Raw genomic sequence first — 23557 nt, 5'->3', positions numbered from 1 at the left:
GCTCATTTATTCCGCACTCCTGATAATCACTTGCCACCTAGCTGAGACGTCGCCCAAATCATCCGCCGTATCCTGACGCTGACCACAGAAGCCAAACGGAGACGTGAACGTTCTTACCCTCACTGTTTTCAACAAATACATCTGTCATTTCAAGAGCCATTTCCTTGGGCTGAGAAGAGCACGGTGACAGGGGCTGGGGGCAGAAAAGACAAACACAGACAGAGAGACAAGTGCTCAATAGAAACCAAGGGGCAAAGACAGCATGGAGACTAAACACTTGCTGACAGACACCTCAGACTGAGACAATCTTCAAACCTCACCTTGTGCCATGGCTGAGTAACCAGTGTTTCTGTCTTGGTAAATCATTGCTAAAAGAACCATGTTGGAGTCCCCAACTCTCAAACAAGTGGGCAGAGGGGACTGCCAGGCCAAGGTGGTGGCCAGTTTCTTCTCAGTCCTTGACTCTGTGACAGAACAGACCAGAAAGGCACTGGATGCACCCTTCCGAGCCGGCTGTAAGCAGGTGGCAGGCCACCTCTCTAGCCCTGTGGTACACCCATGGCTCTTTAGTAGCTCATCCTGAAATTTCTAATCTGGGCGAGCCCCAGGCCAGAACCTCTCAGGCAAATGTCAGTGATTACTCACTGCCAGGTGGCTCCTGCAACGCTAGGGAACTTAGGTAGCACGGGAGAATCGGAGATTGACAGGGCAGGGGCAGTGAGTCAGAGGAGGAGGGGTACATGGCAGCTGAATAAACAATAGAAGGGGGAAGGCGGAGGGGGCAAGAAACAGACGTATTAAAAGGGGAAGAGAAATTTGAAGGTACCCTTGCAGAGAGTGCCGTCGTGTTTCTGTGTATGTGTGTGCACATGAGTGCATGCAAGTGCATGTGGATGTGCATAAGTACACGTGTGTGGAGATCAGAGGTCAACACGGGATGTCTTTCTTAGTATCTCTCCACTTTCCTTTTTTCTGATAGGGTCTCTCACTGAATTTGGAGCTCACCAGTTTGGTGAGGATGGCTGCCTGGCTGACTAAGGAGCTGAGCTTCACGGGTCTGCCAGTCGCTGTTTTCCCAGCACTGATTATTACATGAACACATCACCATGCCCAACCTTTTATGTGGGTACTGGGGACCTGAACTTGGGTCCTCATGCTTGCTGAGCAAGCATTTTACCCACTGAACCATCATCCCAGCCCCTGAGGATACTGTTAAGACCTCTCTTTTCCTTCAACATTGATAACACACCTGTGTTCTCTGGTCTTTGTGCTACATCAAGAAAAGCGGGAAGCTGATTTTTCAAAACTCAAATGGCCACTCTTTGCCCTCAGCAGTTAGAAGGCGGCACCCAAGAAGGCCACCAAAGGCAAGAGCCACTCGGTGTGCCTCTGAGCAGGGCTCCTGGGCCGGGTTTCTCCTCAACCTCTCCCACCTCAAGCCCTGAGGGCTCCTGATGGTGACAGCTAAGTCTACTTAGAGCTGAATGCTAAAGGAAATGACAAAATGACTCAGAACAATTGTGCAGAATTTTTTTTAAAAACTATAAGCGGCTGCGTTGTGGGACCCAGACATTATGAAAAGGTGATAATGTGCTCTGAGGAACAAAAGGCAGAAAAGCTGCATGGAGGTGTGAACGCACCTTCATTCAGTCCGCACAAAGGAGTTCCCATTTGACGATCTGCACGTAAACAACAATGTTGAAACAAGGCATCCGCATGACTGTCCAATGGCTAACGTCTGGGCAGGCCTTTGTGGGGCGGCTTTTATGCCACATCCTCCCCACTCTTGGTAAATATGAAAGATTAGATAACATTCAAGGCACCCAAACAGTAGCAAGCCCAGATTAGATCGTAACTGTGCTATTATCTTAGAAGAAAAGGGATAAGAAACAGTCACAGGCTGATCTGCTGGGGGGGTGGAGGGAGGCGGGGAGCTCAGCATGAGGCTCGGCTCATGGCAGCCTGGGGGACCACCACTACTTAAGCCCCCCTGCGCCGAGAGGATAACCACCCCCTCCTAACCCACCAGACAGCCATTTGTCTCAGCAACCAGGCCTACAACTGTTTAGTTGAGGCTCAGTATCTGAAATCGGACTCTACCCAGATTCACTTTTCCCCCAGTAATTACAGAAAATAAAAGTTTTTGCGATGTCCCCAACATCATCATACAGTGAAGCCAGTGGTATTCAGTAATGTGCCAATGCCATGCAACCATTGATGTAATTAATATAGTCTGGTAGAAACCTAATAATTTTTTGCTATGGGGTGCGATTAACCCCCTCCTTGTCTTTTAGAACATGAAAGAGTAGAAGTGAAGTCCTAGTAGCTAGTTTCGCCTGGGCTGGCAGATGAGAAGATAAAAACCAAGTTCCAAATGCCACTGGAAGGCAGGAGAGAAGGCTCAGTGGGCGAGATGCTTGCAATGATAGCATAGGAGGACTTGAACTCAGCTCCTCTGCACCCAGTTTTAAAGCCACGTGTTGTAAGATGCACACATAATATAAGCACTGAAAACTCAATGCCAGGAGGGTCCCCGGAGTTTGCTGGTCAACCAGTCGAGACAAACAGGTGTGTCCCATGCTCAGTGAGAGACCCTGTCTCAAAAAAAGTCAGGTACACTGACACAGAGGAAGACATCTAAGGTTGACTTTTGGCCTCCACACACAAGTGAACATGCACTTTCACACAAACTTGCACATATACATGAACATGTGCATACACGTGCACACAGACAAGACCACATGATCAAACATCCATGACACTTTTCATATCATCAGTACTTGATATTAATTCTGAAATGTCAATAATGTAATGTCAGCACCAAGACTAACAATCCAAACAGGCTAAGTCAGGGCTATAAACGCAGGGATCGCAGAAGTCCTTAAGGGGAAACCTGTGCACAATGTCATCGCATTGCTGATCCCCACTGCACACCCAAGAATTCTGTGCAGTATTAGGTAGGTGTATGGGCAATTTTGTAGAGGTTTCTAGGGGGTTCTAAAGCTTTCATCCCATTCTCAAAGACCCACTCTACATAGTTACCTCAATAAAGTACCTAACCTTTTTGATCTTCACTCTTCATGACCTTAAAAACCTCCACACATCTGAGAGGTTTTAACATCAATCAGTAGATGTGGTGCCAGACCACAGATAAGCAGTGTTGATGCCAATCAGATCCTCCTAGAGTTTGGTTTTCTTCTAAGTAGTTTGTCTAATATTAGGTAAAGGATTGCTCTCGATCAGAAATGTGGGTAGAGGAATAAGCAGGGAGATGTATCGCCTCAGGGCTTCCACTCAGACCAATGCGCAAGTCTGGTGACTTTAGCCAAGAACAAAGCCATCATCAACCAGCCCAAGACATGGGAAGAAATCTACCCATACTCCTACTGCATCCACCATAGGTCCGGTCCCCCTAAGAATGTTCTAGAAACTGCAAGGAGGGTTCAGACTGAGGGGAAAGGTTTGACCTGAGAAATTCAAATTTTGTACTTTCTTCTCTGCCACAGAGTGAAATTTTGGAAGGCTTCCATAACTGTTTACCACACAGGCAGGGGCGCTTAGAAAGGAAACCCAGACGCAGAACTGGAGAGCTGTAAGTTTGGAGGATAAAGAGCCCAGGAAGATCACCACGCAGCCCCATCCTGACTTTCTGCAGGTGTGACAACACGGAAAGTTGGGGACAAGGAGTGCAGACTGCAGACCCCATTGTACCAGCTATGGTGACCAGCTACTTCATTCTCCTGGTGAGGAAGAAGATCCCTCTTAAGAGTCTCATCTCAGACAGGATGAGAGCACAGTCATGGCTCCTGCTTGGGGCCATGGGAGAGAAAGTGCAAGAAGCTGCAAACTGATGTGACCAGGTGACGGGTGCCCTGTTTTGGGGGGGGGCTCTCTGTAAACAGACGTGGCCAGGTGACAAGTGCCCTATTTTGGGGGCAGGCATCTCTGTAAACAGACGTGGCCAGGTGCCAGATGCCCTGTTGGGCGAGCAACTCTGCCCAGTTAGGGTCAAATCCTTGGGTGGCTTCATCTCTGGGTGTCTCCAAGCCACTTCCCTGGGGTTAGTCATCACCCCAGCCGTGAGGAGAGGGCATGTAATTATCTCTTCAACACTTGGGTGCCTGACAGCGAGTTAATTTCAGAGCCTGTGCTCCACCTGACAAGCCCTGCCCCCAGTCCTGCTCTCTGGGGTGATTCACTCTGCCGCCCTACAGAGCAGTCTCTTTGTGGCTTCGGTTTTTTGTCCTTCCTTTTCGATTTGTGAGTCTGAAGCCTTTGACTTTGAGTAGCAACTTTTTTTTTCTTGCAGAAAAACAAACAACAGCAACAAAAACCCAGAATGTAAAGGGACAGTGCAGAGAAGAGTAAGAGAACAGAGACATGGGGCTGCAGGCGGGGCAAAGGACCGAGGGACCCCTGAGGACATGTCACAAGGGACCACAGAACCTGAAGATGGAAGGGCAGGGAAAGAAGGGAATGAAGGATGGCTATGAAGCCTCCCAACCCCATTGAGCCAGGTGCTATTGACCTCCTCCTTGTGATAACCATCAAGAGCCAAAAAAGACTTGGGGTACCTGAGCTTTCCAGAGTCGCTATCCGATACCTCAGGCCTACTTTGTCTGTCAGGTCATGTTCTAGAACCTCTGCCTTTCCGGGGAATCCAGTGCTAGACAGCCACGTATCCCAGGAACATGGGAAACCGCATGGCTTGTGCTCCACTGCAAGCAAACTCAGCCTCAGGGCCACACACAGCCCCACATCTCACTCAGTGAGCGGTCATCATGGCTGAGGCTTCACACACAGCTGAGTTTACCATCGGGTGACACTCAGGTCTGTGCATCCCAGCCCAGCTTGCTCAGAGTTCAGATGCCGATAACGGCCCTGCCCACATTTCAGATTTCTTCCATTCCAGCATACAATCTGATGGGGGGGGGGAAATCAGCCTTGGTGAGGGGGATGAGAGCAGCAGCAAGAAGAAGGGAGGAAGGACATGGCAGGATGACTTCTTCCACTCCCTCCCTTCGGACAGGATTCCGTCCCCAGGATGAGGGCTAGCTGCCCCAAGCTGCTTTCAGAACAGCTGCTATGGTCACATCTGCACCTCTGGGGTCTCGAGGTCATTTTACAGTACAAGTTCACGGCTTATCACTTTTGGACTGTCTCTGATGCCCTGAATAGAAAGGGGAAGGGTGATATCTCTAATTCTGCAGACTTTAAATGATCCTTGGCAGGAAGGACTCCGGGGTGACCTCTGCAGGTCATACCCCATTGGTCACATATTAGCCCTGATGACCAAGGGCAGACTCAGAAGAGCTGAACATTGAGAGCCTGCAGTTAGGAATATGGGATGGAGGGCAGAGATCTAACTACCAGGAGATCAAATGTTCTTTCAGGCTGCAGGGAAAACTCAACAAAGTTGATTCCACTAAGCCCAACTCGCTTACCATCAGGTCTCTTCTACGGGAGTACAGCCTTAAAATACAGAATGCTGTTGGAGAGTCAAATACAAATTCTCAGCAACCTGCTCCTTCTCCAGCTTATATGCACCCCACCTCTCACCTGAGAGGACCTCTCTGACTTCCCTGAATGACTGGACACTCACAAGCCTGCCTTTTAAGGAAGAAAGCAGACCAAACACACAGCTTCGTTACTCAGTCTTTACAGCCAATGTATGACAATCCCCCTGAGAAAACTTCACTACATCGATTATGTTATCTTTATGACTACAACAGAAGGGGCAGGAGAGATGGGTTAAGAGCACTGGCTGCTCTTCCAAAGGACTCGGGTTCAACTCCCTGCACCCATATGGCAGCTCTCACAACTGTCTGAAACTCCAGCTCAAGGGGATTCAACACCCTCAATACACACATGCAGGCGAAACACCAATGCATGTGAAATAAAAATAAACAAATCATAAAAAAGACAAAAGAACACTAAGTGGACCCAATTTCTAAGGTCCCTGATGTCTGATTCTTTTTTCCCCAGAGAATAGCTCAGGAGACTTTAACCACTGACACTAACTCCAAGAAGACTGGTGGGCACCTATGGTGTTTAAGTCATACTCATATTAATTTCAGTAACATTTCACTAGGACATTCATATATTTGTATGTGAATTCTTGTCTGGCACTGAGTCTCCCCAAACCCCACTCCCTATCCCCACCCTGATGAAGATGTCAAGACTTGACTTGAGTAGAATGTTTACTTATAGATCTGTCAGGGGAGACTACTTAATCCCCTAAAAGCTGAGTAACTTGGCCCGGGTGACTGATAAATCCTGATATAATAGGATTCAAACTCAGCTTGCTAACACAGTCAAGATTTCCCTTTGGCATGCCACAGCCTGAAAGAAAGGATTTCCTGAAGTGAAGTCATCAAGGGAGATGGTCACTATGGCAGAATGCCATTCCCGAGTCACTGTTTAAGGAACAAAGCATTTTGCCTTGAAGATACCATCCCCCCTGCCCACTAAAATAGGGTTAGTTCAGATGACTTCTATTTAAAAATAGCTATGGTTAACTTTAAGAAAAGACCATGAATACATAAATCCACTAAAGGGCAGCTATGGGAACAGCCTACCCTAAATAAACGATGCTTAGTTTAACTTTCTAACAAATCATCTTACAACCCAAAAGGTCCTGGGGAAATGCTGGAAACTCAAATGTGTACACTTAAGGAATGCTGGGGTTCAAATCATACTCCCCAAAGCCTTCTTTTTAGCTTCAGCTTCCTCGCTCTGTAAGCGCTCAAAAAGCAATTCATTGGAGAAACTTAAAAGGTTGAGCAAAATGAGTGGGCAGGAGTCAAATATTAAATACAAGTTATGTTCCCCTGGTTACAAGCGAGCTAACTGTCAGTGTGTATTCTTTCCTTCTGCCTTGAACACACAACGGGGCAAAACATATCTTTAAAAATGATCAGATCGCAAAGAACAACACCACACAGTTGCTACACTGTACATCTTGATTCCCAGTGCTCTCCGTTCTACCAACACGACGCCTACAAACTGCAAAAATAATCGCGACCACAGCTACGCTAGGTGATTACATAAAAATTCCTCTAAAATCTAGAAAATTAGCTGAGGCAGAAGAACTACACCAGAAGCTCAGCTCACCTTGCAGAAAACAGGCTTTCTCTTCCTCCTCCTCTTTGCAGGTATTTACTTCACAGCCGTAAGCCCAATGCAAGCGTGGACTATGCTCCCAGGAAAATGTTCAAGCAGAAAGCGATTTGCAACAATCCAATTCTCTCCCTCACTTTAAAATACAGTACACAGAGGAGACGCTTCTGCACGGCTCTTTCTGACATCTATTTCAAACTGATAAAAAGTGTTTTAGAGATTGACTCCAAGACCTCAGAATGAGAAAGGCAAAGTTGACACTACCATAGAGCCAGTATACAAAACTTCTCTTCATGCCTATAAATATAGAGTGCTTCAAAATTGCTCTCAGGACCCCTTCCAAACAGATCCGAACCCTGCCACACGCACAAAAACCTTCGACATTATTAGTGTCACCATCAACTTTCAGTCCTGAAAGAAAACATGCATACATGCCCACTCTTGGATTAAGACCCGCACCCTGGAATCCCAAGCCTGCATTTACTTACATGCTTGCACAGAAAAAGGACAGGGTCAGAGGCACCTGTTCCTTCTCAGTGGCAGAGAAGGGAGCAGTTTAGAGTCCGCTGCTGCTGGAGAACGTGGAAGGCATGCATCCTCTCCTGTTCTCATCCCCAGGCAATGAAGTGAGAGAGAGAAAGGAAAAAAAAAGAAACCAATCCCAAACTGCTCTTGCCTGTCACATCCACAAGGATGTCCTAGCGCCACCAAGCTCTTTCTCTGCTGCCTGGAGAAGGTGCACCCTCTTCTGCTAGATTCCTACCCCAAACTCTGAGCCTGCCTGTTCCAGAGAGGTACCAGGAGGCTACAGCAGATGTAGTAGGAACGGCAGACCCACCAAGTGACACATGTCTACTGCTAGTCCCCAGTACTTGAGTGGCTTGTCTGTGGGAGACTGCTTAGCACACCTTGAGAAACCCCCAAAACAAAGCAAAAACTCCTTCAACTCCCTCACCCAAAGAGAAATTATTTATTCCTTTCAAACTCCCCCCATCATAATAGCGTATGCCAACTGCTAACAATGCTAGAGAGAAAAAAAAATCCCCTACAGGAGAGGCTGACAGGGTCACACAAAGAGCTGTGACAGTAATAGGCACCCTTAAATAGAGACAAGGCAATCAATTATGAACCATTTGCAGAAATTGCGGGGCTGTCAAAAGCCGTGGTCACAGCTGTGTTTCATCAGGCCAAGCTTCGCGCGATTTTCAATGGAAATTATTCCTTATTCTTAAGGCGCGAGTACTTGTTAGTAAAATACCCCGCATGGCCCAGGTTCAACCAGAATCTAATCCGAAAAGAAGTTAATGACCCCTAAGAAGACCCAGGAAGCAAGGCAGGTCCTCTCTCTGGAGAGCAACCACCTCCTGCAGGCCTGAGCAGCTGTCTGCTAGAGGGCAGTGTGCAGGCGCCCCTGGAAGAGCCGCTCCCCGGCACAGGCAAGAAATACATGACATTGCATGAGCAACTCCCAGTTCACGTCCGTGCAGACAGGAAGGAATCCTGGTCATAGACGGACTTGGGAGAGGACGACTCAGTCGGGAAAGTGCATGCTCTGGAAACTTAGGGATTCGAGCTGAGAACCCATGTGAAAACACAGACAAGGCCCTTGAGCATCTCTCCCCGCCCCAGAGGTGGTAGTGGCCAAACAGGCAAATCTCAGAGCTTTCTGGCCAGTCAGTCCAGCCAGAGATCGGTGAAAGACTGTCTTAAAATATGGAAAATGTTAGAGAGCAGTTAAACCTATCCCCAGTGTTCATCGCTGGCATGCAAATACATACTATAATAATAATAATAATAGCAAGAATACCAAGAACAAGAAAAACAGCCTGGTCTGTGTGGTGGTTTGAAAGAAAATGGTTCTCATCGGCCCACAGGGAGTGGTACTATTAAGAGGTGTGGCCTTATTGGAGGAAGTGTCTGACAATGTGGAGGCGGGCTTTAAGGTCTCCTATGCTCAAGCTGCACCCAGTGTGGCTCATAGTCTCCTGCGGGTAAAGATGTAGAATTCTCACCTATCCTTCAGCACCACATCTGTCTGTATCCCACCATGCTCTTCGCCATGGTAATAATGGACCAAACCTCTGAAACTGTAAGACTGTGCCCAGTTCAATGTTTTCCTTACAAGAGTTGCCATGGTCATAGTGTCTCCTCATAACAACAAAGCCCTAACTAAGACAGTCTGTAATCCCAACTATTAAGATCCCTAAATTTGACAATTTCCTGCCCTTTTCACTATATCCATCACAACTATTACTTTTGGTGGTCACTAATCCACTCTTTCCAAGAAACGAAGAAGACGTGAGCAGACAGACTGCCAGACGTCACGCTATTCTTCAGAACACTGAAGTCCATTATTAGATGGAGTCACGTTCAAACCTATAAGTGACTATTTTTGACCTGGAAGAAATTAGAAGTATTTCATCTACTCACTCAGGCTGGGTGTTCCTCATCCAAAATGTTGAAAATCTAGCACGCAAGCATGGCAGGAGAAGCAGTGTCCCACCTCTGCCCTCCAGGGCAACGCAGTGGCCACAACACAAGTGCAGTGCTGACACTGTACAATCTTACTTCTGCATTGTGTGTACATGGTGCATATGAAACACAAATAAACATCATGTTGACACATGGGTCCTTTCCCCAGGATATTTCTCAGATGGAATGCAGGTATATCAAGATACTCAACTTGACCCTCTTCTGATATGTTCTCTGATAGTGGTATATTCTTTGTGTTTTAATAAATAAAGCTTGTTTGAAGGGCAATGGAAAACAGTCACACTAATCCACCATACAGGCCAGGTATTGGTTGCATACACCTTTAATCCCAGCAGTGCCACAGACAGTGGTGGTGCACACCTTTAACCCCAGCACTAGAGAGGAATATAAGGCAGGATGAGACAGGAACTTTATTCTCTTTCAGTCTGAAGACTTCTTAGAGGTCAGAGCTCTCTAGTGGCTTGGCTGCTTTGCTTTTCTGATGTTCACGTTGAATGCCAATATATGTCTCTGGGTTTTTATTATTCATGCTACATTCTCTGCTCTGTTTTCTTTGGTATGCATACTTGTGTGTGTGCGTGCGTGCGTGCGTGCGTGCGTGTGTGTGTGTGTGTGTGTGTGTGTATGTGTGCTTTCTCCCCTCACCATTTTTTTATGTTGTTTTAAGACAGGGTCTCACTTTTCTTGCTTTGGCTATCCTGGAACTCATGATGCAGACTAGGCTGGCCTCACCAGTTTTCCATTTTTTTTATAATGGAAAATAAAGCTTGTATCATCCAAATTTCCACTCAGACTTGAGCTTTCATTCTTCCACTTCTAATGGATGTACCACTGCTCACTTGTTTTTTGCTTAGCTATGATACACACTGTCAGGGAATACTTGGAAATGACCTTACTATGTTAATTATTTTATCTTCTCACATATCTTTCATTGAATCCTTTTAAAAAAAATTAAAAAGTAAAAAATAAATTTTCTTATTAGGACCTCAAGAAAATTATCACTGAAAGAAAATCATTATACTCAATAGTGTTGAGTGATCTTCCTCCAAGCACTGCACTGTGCCTGTGACCCGAGGCACCCTCACTGCCAACACAGAGCCAGTTCCACGAGTCCTTCAGGAATATGGCTTCAAGAAAATTAAGGCAAAGCAAACAGGACTTGTCAGTTGGATATTCTGTGATCTTCTGTTCCATGCACAGAAAAAAAAAAAGCTATAAAACCGAGCTTCCTAAAATGGCACAGCAGAGAGAAAATGGAACTGTAACATCTTCAGAGGAGAAAACAAAACTGTCCTGGCATAAGACTGGACATCCAGGACCACGGAAGAACTACAGAAGCAGGAAGAGACTTCAGGAGCCCGATGGGAGCAGGGCTGGGTTGGAAAGATGGGGAAGGGGCTGTGGATGTCACCAAGTCTGAAGGTTATGTTCCATGCCACTTAACAAGGGCCCAGGCCCTCAGTGCCAGTCTAAGCTCAAATGACATGTGATTCTACAAGAACTAGCCTTTTAGACACAGCCACTGCCAATATCCTCTATTTCTGTTTTATATTCAAGTTAAAAAAAATGAGGACTATAAATTTGAATTGTAGTCTCAAATTCTAGACTGAAAGGGTAACAGATCATGAACAACTGAAAAATGTAAGAATTGAAAGGAAGACAGAAAGTGCCACCGAGGACATGGGTGAACTGAGCTCTGGCCCATGACCGCTAAGCAGGCATGTGGTGCAGTGCTGTGGGCAATGTTCGCACCTCCCGTCACAAAGCCAAACATGGAAGAGCTGTGATCTATCAACTCTACTCCCAGCCACATACCCCAAAACCTCAAGGTAAGGATTTCAGTGGACACATGGATGCCAATTAACCACTGCAGTCTCACTCACAAGGGACGAATGTGTCAACCAATAGATGGATGGTAAATAGAATGAGGTGTCTACTTGCAATGGGATATTACTTGACTTTAAAAAGGAACAAAAATCTGATATATTTTATCACACAGATGAACAAAGAAGGCATCCTGCTAAGTGAAACAAGACCCCCCAGGACAAAACACAGGGCGGGACCTGTGCTCTGCCGTCGTCTGTTTTTTGTGGACTTCTTTTTTTTTTTTTTAAAGAAAGGTTATCATATTACACTCTAACTTGCTATATAGCTGAGAACAACTTTGCACTCCTGGTCCTCCGGTGTTCACCTCCCAAGTGCTCGGATTAAAGAATGCACCACCATGCTGAGGGAGGTTCCTTATCATTTTGCTTTCATAGGCAGGACATAGAATTGGAAACTGAGAAGAAAGTTCAGATGAGACTATGGAGTGGGAGTAGATGGAAGGCGACCCTTAACATGAATAGAGTCAAAAAAGTTCTGGAGGCAAAGGGTGGTGACAGTGGAGGGTACCCTGATCACATGCCATACCACTGAAGTGCACATAACTGTGTGAGATATATAGATATAGATACAGATAGATATATCACATGCATCTATATGCATATGTATTTTATATTTATGAGTAGTTTGCTTTATGGATGTCTGTGTAACATGAGAGTACCTGGTACCCACATATGGTTGAAAGAGGGTGTTGGGTCCCCTGGAACTGTAATTAAAGATAGTGTTTTGCCATGTGGGTGATAGGAATTGAACCCAGGTCCTCTAAAAGAACAGTTAATGCTCTTAACTGCTTGACCATCTCTCCATGCCCTTGTTATGTAAATTTTACTACAACCAAACATTAGTACAATATTACAAAACAATATTACAATATTACAAAAAGTAATAATTTAGCTTTGGTTTAAAAACAGTTAGGGATAGGGATGGTCTAGTAACTGAACATGACTTTCCTGACACTCAAGTTTAGGACTTCTGTCTCGGGATGTCTAAGTAGACTTCCTGAGGTAGGAATGACCCTGTTTTCCTTGATCTTTAATGGCATGCCAGAAGCCAGGCTTAAAGTAAATGGGCACTATAAGTGCTCACTTCAAATGAATAAATAGAGCTGGAGGATGGCTCAGTGGATAAAACGCAACAATGAAGACCTCAGTTCAATCCCCAGAAACCACATAAAAGCCAATGGGGGCAGGACACGTCTATAACCCCCACATTTTGAGTCTTAAGTATATGTTACTTTGGAAATATTTTCATAGAAGTTGAGAATCTGTGGATTCCTTCCTGGCTAATGTGGTTGATGGAATAAGACCCCCTAAAAGGTTTCCATGAACCCAAAAGAATACTTTGCCCAACAAACAGCAGGAAGCAGTTTGGAGAAAACTACACCCAAATTCCCAAAATGATTGTTATAAATGTTTGTTTCCATTAAAGGAGTTATGATATAAAGTGGTGCGGGAGAATTGTCTGTATTCTGTCAATCGTGTTTTAAATAAATGCTGATTGGCCAGGCAGGAGGTGTAGGCGGGAAAACCAGACAGGAAGTGGAAATGATGCAAGGAGAGCAGGAGAATTCTGGGGAGGAGGAAGTTAATTCCTCCCACTCCTGCCCAGATCACCGAAGCAGCAGGATGTGAGCTGCCCCACTGAAAAAGGTACTGAGCCACATGGCTAAAGTAGATCAGAAAAATGGGTTAATCAAGATGTAAGAGTTAACCAGTAAGAGGCTAGACCTAATGGGCCAATCAGCTTTATAACTTATAGAGATCTCTTGTGTGATTTTACTTTGAGACTAAATAGCTGGGGGAATAGGGCAGGACAAAAACCCCAACAAGCAGGCCTGGCCTTTTCATGTTACAATAAACATGAATAATTTTTACACTGGTATGGATCTTGGTCTATTGATACAATTTTAAGGTCAATTTTGTTATATGTATATTTGACTCTTGTTTAAGATATTGTGTTTGTGTAGCTCATTTAAAATGCAATGTATAGTTAAGAAATACAGATTAATAGATAATCATCTGTAAAAATCAAACTTTTAATTATGTTAATTAGGTTTTCTAGATATGTAGAGATATATTGCAGTTAGATAGGTAATCTTTAGCACTTCAGAGACCTATAGAATATGACATTTAAAAGGTTTTAAGAACTTAGACTTTTCTCAACAGTGAGACATGCCTGCTTCTGGCAGTACCAATTACTTCAGAGAGGCTGATGGACATTGAAGAAACTCGTTATGGAATTTGCCTTCAATATGACAAGAATAGCCACTTGGGCAAATTGTTCTTGCCTCGACTGCTTGATGGCATGCTGTATGAAATGGACATGCAGGACCCACAGAAAAAAGACTACTGAACTTGTCAAAAGAGGTGAGACAGTCCTTCAGGATTCCTGCTTCATGAAAGAGTCTGCCAGACATTCTGCAGGACTCAGAAGAAAGTGACTGACAAAGTACCAATATAAGTAAAACTGTCTTTCAAATTTCTTGCTTCATGGAAAAGTGTGCCAGATACTTCAGCCTGTAGGCTGAAGATGGATGCTCCGATGGTACAGAAGAACTTTGAGTGACTGTCCTGGCAGTGAGATGTCTCTGTCAATTCTAGAGTTTGGAAGTTGCTTATAATGTACTTCCTGTTTATGTAGATAATATTACATCCTTCTAGGGTCTTTGTTGGAGTTGAAGACAAATAGTTATAGTTTTCCTTAGTTATGATAAAAGATAAATTAGATATCAAACTTTACAGTCACAAAGAAATATTGTTAACTATACTTCTTGCTTGATAATTGTTTTATATATGTAATTTTACTATGTTAAAGTTAAAACCTTCCTTTTTATTTAGACAGAAAAGAAGAGATGATGTGGGATGTCTTTCTGTATATATATATTGCTTTTATTGGTTGATCAATAAAGCTGTTTTGGCCAATGTCTTAGCAGAGTAAATCCAGGTGGAAAACCCAAACAGAGATATATAAAAAAAAGTAGGTAGAATCAAGGATATGTCACGTAGCTGCCAAAGGAGACGGATGCTGGAACTTTACCAGCCTGACCAGTAGGCCACAGCCTCATGGCAATACATGAATTAATAGAAATGGGTTAATTTGAGATGTAAGAATGAGTTAATAAGAAGCATAAGCCATCATCTGAACAGTGTTGTAATTAATATAGTTTCTGTGATATTATTCAGGTCTGGATGGCTGGGAACAAAAGAGAGCAGACTGCCTACATAAGGGTATGTGTACACTCATACACAGACATAAACACACTCACACATATGATCATGCATGGGCAAGTTACTCATACATGGCATACATCACACATATTCACACATACACTGACACACATACACACTCACACACACATGAGGATGCATGGGCAAGTGTACTCATACATGGGCATATATGATATACACATAACACACAAATAAATATTCATTTTGGTTTTTTCACGAAGGGTTTCTCTGTAGCTTTGGAGCCTCTCCTGGAACTAGCTCTTGTAGACCAGGCTGACCTCAAACTCACAGAGATCCGCCTGCCTCTGCCTCACGAGTGTTAGATTAAAGACGTGTGCCATCACACCCAGCACAAATAACATTTTTAAAAGAAGGAACAAACAGGTGTGGGTGTGGCGATATTTACCTTAATCCCAGTGCTCAGAGCTGGAGCCAAATGAGTCACTGTGAGCTTGACACCGGCCTGAGCTACACAGTGAGCTCTAGACCATTTCAAACTAGCTCAAAAACCAAAGTAAAATGAAACAAACAAAAAAATAAGTAGATCAAACCAGCAACAACAAATCAAAAAGTATGTGCACACACTTACATAGGGATTTCAATATTTAGAAAGACAAAGGCTTCACATCAGCTAGTGGACCCAGGAATAGGAAAATCCATCTTTTATATCCCCAACCTCAGGCACTGGTAGGAATTAGCGCTTGCCTGCCTGGCCCTTAGCTTGTGACCTGGGCCGACATCTTACCCGAAATGTCTGCTCCGTCTTCTCTCTGTGGGACACCTGATCCAGGGTGCCATCTGTCTGACTCCTTTTCAGACCTGTTGTGACATCAGGGACATTGCTGAAATCTGCAGGGGAAGACAACAAGGACAAAAGACACAAAGGTGTGGTCATTCCCAGTGAGCAGTAATGGCTGCCATAAGAGTCGACCCTAAGAGAAAAATAGAGACGAGAAGGAAATAGCCGTCCTTAATGACGCCTGTGTCTGTCCTGTGCACACAGCTGTGCCGGCAGGGGCAGATCTAGGCCCTCGCTGACTGCGACAGCAGCATTCTCAGGCACTTCTGGAGAAAGAGAACGGTATAATAATGGCTTCCCTGCCTTGTCACCTCTCCTGTTGTGGCACAAACCGCTGCACTAGGCTCTCATCTCCAACAATGCCTTTGGACCAGAAACCTAACAGCAATGACCTTTGTTGGCAGCTCCCTATTTTTGGCTAGGAGACAACAAAATTGCCAGGGATTATCTTGGAAAACAAATGACGTAATACCACAGACACCACTGAACAAGTCACAACTTGTTCACTTGCGAGTGTGATTCCATTTCTGGCACCAACTGCAGCTTCATTCCGAGAGCAAACCCTTGTCAACCTTGTATTGCTTGTGAGTCTTAAAGCCTACACTTATTATATATACACCCAGCTTCAACAATTCTCTCCACTCAATTTGAAGCTAACGAAATTCCAGAGAGATGGAAAGACCTGTCTCTACACAAAAACAGCACAGGTTTTCCTTCCAATTCTGGTATTTGATAGACTGCCCCCCCCCCAGCTAGGAAAACCCAGATGGCTTCAGCTCCCAGACAGCTACAAGTAGTTAGACCATCTGAGTAGGTCGAACTCCAAAATAAACTAAGTGACAACGGAACTGCCGAGCAGGATCGGGACAGAGAGCCGCCGTAAGACCTGGAGATGCTCAGCCTTGACTCATGCGGAAGGATGTAAGCACTCAAGTCACACTGCAGATGGCGTCGGGGGGCTCCAGAATGCATCCCAGTCTTCTACAGAAATCTACAGTTCCACTTTCTCTCTCCTGCCTCCTCCAGCATCCCCTCCAACCCTACATGGACACCAAGTCACACTCCAGACAACTGTGACTATAAAATTAAACAAGCCAACTGAGGTGGTGCCCATCACAAAGGCAGGAACAGCCCCTGGGAAAGCTCCGATTAGCGATGAAGGCAAGTGTGTCAGGGATTGCCTCTCCCAAGCCCCTGTGACTACATGAAGCAACCTCTCACTAGCATGATAAAAGGAACTATATGATAAAAGGAACACTAAGCAAAAATGTTCAACCTCGGTTCCTCCACTATGGTCACCTCACTCTGTTGTGCTCTCCCCTTTGGACAAGGGAGACCAACTTTATCATGAATACAAGGAAAATCTCCCTATTCCCATGGACACAGCAACACAACAGTGCATTGCTCCACCACTCGCTCCATCCATCCACCCATCCAATATGTGTTTTCTGTGCACCGGCTATTTCCCATGAGACTATGAGAGGTGCTAGAGACGCACAGATATGGAAGACAATCTTGGGTCCGCTCATGGGAGGATCTAAGCAATGAGTGACAGCGGGGGAAAGATTGAGCTTAAAAGAACACACAGGGCTGAGAGGGGCTCAAGAGGAGAACTCACTCTCCCTGGGCATTAGAGGGTTTCATAAAAAGGAAACACTTGACAGAGACTTTATAAATCTGAGGGATGCTTATTTGTCTTAAATATATAGACAATAAGGCAGGGCAGGCAACAAGGGAATTCCATGAGTGGGAAGCAGCTAAGAAAAGCCAAGCTGAAGTCAATCAGGGACTATGATGTGTGTGTATACAGAAAGCAGTGCGTGAGACACAGGAATGGGAGGAGGGTAAGGTCTGGGCAGCAAAATAAATCTGAAGTAGATGAGGTAGAAGGATCCAGATGTTTACAAAATAGAGTACCAGCAAACTGTAAAAATTTCAATAAAATGGGCAGATAAATGGCAGCATTTGAGGAGGTAGACCCCAGACAGCCCTCCCTTCTATAAAGTGTGGCAAGATGCAGAAAGCAAACTCATCCGAAGAGATGCTGGATTTGGTGTCTTCAGTGGTTCAGCTGATGTGAAACCCTAAAGAGGGCAAGGCATGGAAATGTCAAGCCTACATTTGGCAAAGCTAAGATACAAATGGATCTTCCAGCAGGAAATGGTCAGAGGTCAGGCCAAAAAGGTCTTCACAGATGTGGACCTGGATGTCACCGAGATACACCTAATAGGTCCATGATACATGACACCTCCCACATACATGACACCTCCCACATACATGACACCTCCCACAGAAAATATAAAGATCCTCTCAAGGATTTTAAAGGGTTGCAGCTCGGTTGGTAGAATACGTAACAAGCATACACAAGGTTCCGAGTTCAATCTTAGGAACTACATAAACCAGACATGGAGGCATATGCCTGTAATCCCAGCAGTAAGGAGGTAAAGGCAGGAGAGTCAGAAGTTCAAGGTCATCCTTGAACATAGCAAGTTCAAGGGACTGTATCAAAAATAAAACAAAAACACAAAAGAAAAACTAGGACCCTGGAAACACCAGTGCAAAGGATGTAGGAGAAAAAGAGGCAAAAAGTCAGAGAAACACGAAGAAAAACAGAGTAACATCACAGAAGCCCCACAACAGGCAAGTACATCGCCTAGGTAACAGAATCGGATTAGCATTCTGCTGCCTTCACCCTGTAAACAGCAAGCTCCGCTACTTCCAGAGCTCCATCAAGCACAGGAAATATGACACATAGGTCGTACATGTTTTTATTCACAGTGGAGATTGCAACATCAGCTCTCTCACACCTGGAAGGTGCTGCAAGCTGGGGACAGAAACAAGACTCAGTCTCCCATCGCAGGAAGAGTTCAGACCACACCAGGGCAGAGGAGCCCTGGAGCCTGAGGGGCCAGATGGATGCAAGTGAAAATAGCATGGGAGGTGTGGGAGTGGGTGCCAAGCTAATTCTGAGTCACCCATTGAATATATTCACAAAACTTTGGAACTTATGAGAGACTCTCCCAGCTACCATGGGTCTCATAGGCTCAGTGACTTCCTGAGACCATGCTGCAGGTAAGGAAGAGAAAGGTGTGACTTGTACCCAGTGACTGAACACGGACATAGATCCTGTCAGAACCCTGTCCACTCCAACGATCCCCTCCACCACCTTCATCTCCTTAACTGCAGCGAGCTTGTAGGTACTTCTGGTGCTTTCTGTGAATGCAAGCCTGAGCAGGCTAGCCCACGGAAACCAACTTCATTGCACCATCCCTTGGGACCCAGAGAAGGGTGCTCTAGACATCCCTGAGAGCTGCCCCACCATCCAGATGTCACAAGGCACAGTGTATCTGAACACATAGAATCCCCAGGATGTCAATCATGAGCTCGCATTATCCTGGAGATTGGCAAGGCTGTAGGAGAGCCAAGCTTGACACAGTAGCTGACTGACAACCTGACTCCAAGAGTCTAAAACTTCACCACTGACCTATGTGACAGCTAGCATCGGTCATCAGCTTGACAGACACCTAGGAGACGAACCTGTGGCCATGTCTCAGGGGGTTTCCAGACTAGGTTAATTGAGTAGGATGACACACCCTAACTGCTGGTGGCACCATTCAATTCACTGGGCAGAATACCGAGACAGCAAGCGGAGGACCAGCATTGTCTCTCTCTGCTTCCTGACGGCAGAAGCAATTAAGCAGATGCCTCAGGCTCTCACTGGCTGCTGACTTCCCACCTTGATGGACAGTAGCTTCAGATTTCCCTAGGTTCCCTTTTTAAGGAGCCTTGGCACAGCAACAAAGAGGGTAGTAACCTGTGCAACCCACATGGAGCAAGCCCAGTGCGCTGTTTCTAGAGGAGAAAGTGGGGGGAAGTGCATTCTGGAAGAATAGAAAAACAGCAACAAAAAAAAAGGAGTGTAGGCTGGTCAAATCTGAGCACTTGTGTACACAGCTGCTTAAGTATGCTGGGTACTGAATGCCTACCCAACCGCCGCACCCACATGCTGCCCACATCCTAACCAACAGCAGCGAAAGTCAAGACATATATTCTAATTCTAGGTTTTACCTGACCGGGCCTTCTCATCGGGACAAGCACAGTGGCATGTTGGAGGGGATCCTATAGGGTCGCACTAAGTACATGCTCCTGCCCACACTGCATCAGTGCTGTCCAGGACCCATGATGGCAATAATGAAAAACAGCCAAATTGTAAATCCATCAACAGAGCTACTTCCGCATGTGTTAAATTTATGCCCTTGTCTGTCTTATGTGCCTTGTGGAAATCAAATCTGGGATGAGGACTTGCAAATAAAAAAGCCTACCATTTAACATGGCGAGCAAGAACTTCTATTTGGCAGGTGAGAGAACCAAGTCACAAAGAGCTACGTGAGCGTCTACTCCTCCACACGCAATTTAGAGAGCCCAGCATTCAGATGGGTGCCAGGCACGAAGAAGCAGTCACCAGGCACCGTGTCAGGAGCCAGCTGTGCTGACTCCATACTTAACTGTCTTTCCTCCTTAAATCTGAGGTATTTTCTAGAGGTGGACGACATGCCAGCCAGTCTGTCATGGAACATTGCCTCTCTACTATACCATATGCCCGCCAGCTCTTGACAGACAAGCAGGGAAAACACAAGTCTTTAGGTAGGCGACACCTAGTAATTCAAAGTCTTCCTGAGCTATGTGTCAGCACACGCCCCATTAGTGCCACTGGCAGCCTCAAATCCCTCTCAACTAAAGGGCAAAACCTGCGTTAAAATAGCATCTTGGGTACCAGTTTAAAAATAGACATGCCAGGAAATGCCGAAGTTAAGATCGCTCCCATTCACGTACGTGGTGGTTTTAATCTAAAGATTACAATTGTATCACTTCCAAATCTGAGCTAGCGCATTTAATATGCAAGACAGCATCAGTTAAAGCGCAAGAAAGTAGGTTTCTCTGTTTACTTCCTGTCCTGTAAGAAGCAGTACCTCGTGTGAACCCTGATAGGAAGGAACAAGGAGGAATTCTCTGAAACGGGAATAGGGGAAACTCGAAGGGACTTGTAGGCAGTGCCATCCCTGTGGCGTCTACGCTGCAGCTTAGTCCTAAGGAAGCCTCATTTGAGGAGTCAGCGGTGTTTGTTTTATATACCTGGTGTGTCCTGTAGTCCCGGGTAGCAAAGGAAGAGGGCTTACACTCCTTCTGGACAGCTCCCAAGTGGCAACTGACAAAGGTTAACTCCCGACTGCTTGTGGCCTCAAGGACAGGAAGGAATGTTGGTTCTGGCCTTGAAATTGTTGGGGTTGAAACCTGCCTAGGACAAGACAACTGAGTCTAGCGAGAGAGAGCGAAGACCCACCCTATCAAAAAGTCTGAGAATGGTCGCTGGGTCCTTGGGAGCAGCAACTACAAATGAAACTCAAGAAAAGACCCCAGATGGCATCCAGCACTTTGCTCCAAACAAACAACAACAACAAAGGATGCAACTTGTAGAGCATTAATTTCCTTGCACTTTTGAGGAATTAATGATGGAAGTCGCTACAGTGTGAATGTGTAAGCCAGAAGCCATGCTTGGGAAAGGACTGCCACTGACGATGCCAGGAACTGGGACCTGATGAGGGCCCCAGGATACAACGTCAGTGCATCAGAAAATGACTCTTGGGGGTGGGCACACTCTTCTCTCTGCCTCCTGCCACAGGAGGATGCAGAGGTCAAGGCCACTGGATGGTCAAAGGCCCAACCTACTAATGTCCTTGGACTTTAGTGACCTTGGGTTTGAGCTTCCAGAACTCTAAGTCAGTGTTTCTGCTAGAGATAATCCAGACTCTGGAATCACAGTCAGCGATACAAATCTCCCATATGGCTGAGGGAAGCAGTCACAGCATTGGACAGGCTCTGCTTCAATGTGGGGATGAGTCATAAGTAGTCGGAAGGGCAGGCAGGATAACTTCCGTTTAGTCCTGGAGACTCCACCACTGAATAACTCCCTTTCCAAGTATATTATAGGATACTGGCTGCAATACTGTCAGGCCCAAAGACATTGTTTTGATCATGCATTTCCACTATCCTGAAATAAAAACTATATTCTTAACTACCTCCACAATTCATAAAAGGCAAAGTAGACTGCCCACATATGCCACAAGGTGAAAAGAGTAAGTCAATCTGTAGCTTTTCAAGTTGTGTTCCAGTCTGTAAATGGCAGACCCAAGGACTCTGAAAGCCTTTTGTAGGCCACTCACGACTGGCACTGGGGAGACACTGCTGGTATTTTATCACAGACAACTTCCAAGGTGTTGGAGGGTGAGGTGCCAGAGTGATATAACTTCCATAAGACAGAACCTCTTGGCAACATTCTGAACAAAACAAGTGGACATCATGTTTCCCGTTGATCACCATATGCTACATGCTATGGAAAGGCCAAGGCCCCTCCTGTGGCCTCCAAGGGGTAGTTTACATTTTCTTAGAAACAGCACTAATCCTTGGCTCAGTTCCTTTGTGTTTTCTCCTCTACAGTCTTGATCTAGAACCATCTAGGAGACAGATCTCTCTGGGCATGTTTCTAGGAAGTCTCTAGATTAATTTAGACTTACTGTGAATGCGGTGAGTACCACTCCATGGGCCAAGACCCTAGACTGTATAAAAAGCAGAGAGGCAGCAAGGGCCAGCATCCCTCTCTCCCTGCTTTCCAACTGTGGATGCAACAGGATCAGTTACCACCGTGCTCCAACCACTGTGTCTTCATGGTCACGATCAACTACAAGCCAATGCATACCCTTACTTAAGATGCTTTTTTAGGTATTTTGACATAAGAACAAGAAAACGAATACAGTGAAAATCCCAAAAGCTTCCTGTAACATGTGAGATTAATTCAAGTCCTTGAGAGATCCATCAGCCACTGATCTACTGGCATTCAGACAACAGTTTGTGTGAACTCTGGTCTCACTTTGCACTGTAACCGGAGAAATCTTATCTCATTCAGTTCCTCTGCGCGCATCTTTTGCTTTCTTCTTCCTCAACTACAAATGCAATTTGAGGAGAAGATCAATATTTGAGTAAGTCAAAGCTGCCAGCTAAACAACAGCTCTTTATGCATACAAAATTGAGAGTCCTCCAAGCCACCCCAGCTATCCCACAGTTCCCTGCTAACCTAGCATATGAAAAGGCAGCACAGAGAACACACCAGACGTGGAACCCGTTTGCAAAGAATGCTGGGAAGCTCCTCTATTTTAGTTGGAAGTCTATGAGTTTTATATAACTGTGGCTATTTTTAACTAATTTAGAGTCCCTGAGTTTGATTCAAGTTTTACTTTAAAGCACAGTGGCCTATGGCACCTTTCATAAAGGACATTTACTGTGCTCTGTCATGTAGACAAATATTACTTACCAATTGTCCAAGTAACAGAATGGCAATAAGATACTTAAAGGAAACAATAAATACATGTTTCAGAGGCTGAGGAAAATGGAACTGACCCCATTCAAGGTTAAGCAAGTCCTGACCTGACTGCCCAACCAAAAAACCATCATTTAATGCTACATGCTATTATTACATAAAAATTCAATCTACTTATCTGACTGTGATTTAAGATTCACTGTGTATGTATCTATCTCTCTGCCTGTCCATGTGTCCGTGTGTCTGTCTGTGCGTGTGTGTGTGTGTATTTATGTGTGTGCAGGTGTTTGTGCAGGTGTTTGTGCAGGGGAAGGTACACACATGTGTGAAGGCCAGAGGCTAACGTCAGGTATCATTCCTCAGGTCAACATTTAAACAAACAACAAAGTTTGTTTTTGAAGAAAAACTCTTTCTCTAGCCTGGAATTTCCCAAGTAGGCCAGCCTGGCTGACCAGCTAACCCCAGGAACTGGCCTGCCTCTGCCTCCCCAGCACAGGAATTGCAAGCACATACCACAGTGCTAGTTTGGGGGGTTGTTGTTGTTGTTAGCGGTGATGGTCGTGGTGGTGGAGTTTAGTTTTGTTTGTTTGTTTGGCATAGGTCCTGGACATTAAGCTCAGGTCATTGTGCTTGTATGGTAAGCCTTTCACCAAGTGAGCCATC

The 23557-nt window shown here is 45.3% G+C and overlaps 1 protein-coding gene across 6 annotated transcripts in view; it reads right to left on the bottom strand.

The window, feature by feature from the left end:
• Positions 1-23557, bottom strand: part of Tiam2 (TIAM Rac1 associated GEF 2) — a 227253-nt gene that overhangs the window by 31255 nt on the left and 172441 nt on the right. For 5 of the 6 annotated variants that reach the window (XM_087912123.1, XM_048420109.3, XM_085687874.2 and 2 more), the window contains one exon: positions 15469-15572. In XM_087912123.1, the coding sequence (XP_087768249.1) occupies positions 15469-15572 (104 nt within the window). Of the gene's footprint in view, positions 1-7607; positions 7973-15468; positions 15573-23557 lie in introns of those variants that run through there. The other variant, XM_048420129.3, reaches the window with a different exon arrangement.

The sequence above is a fragment of the Myodes glareolus genome, chromosome 1 (assembly GCF_982192425.1).
Source record: "Myodes glareolus chromosome 1, mMyoGla1.1, whole genome shotgun sequence".
Classification (NCBI taxonomy): Eukaryota; Metazoa; Chordata; class Mammalia; order Rodentia; family Cricetidae; genus Myodes; species Myodes glareolus.
The sequence above is the reverse complement of the archived record's forward strand: the minus strand, read 5'-3'. Positions and strand labels throughout refer to the sequence as shown.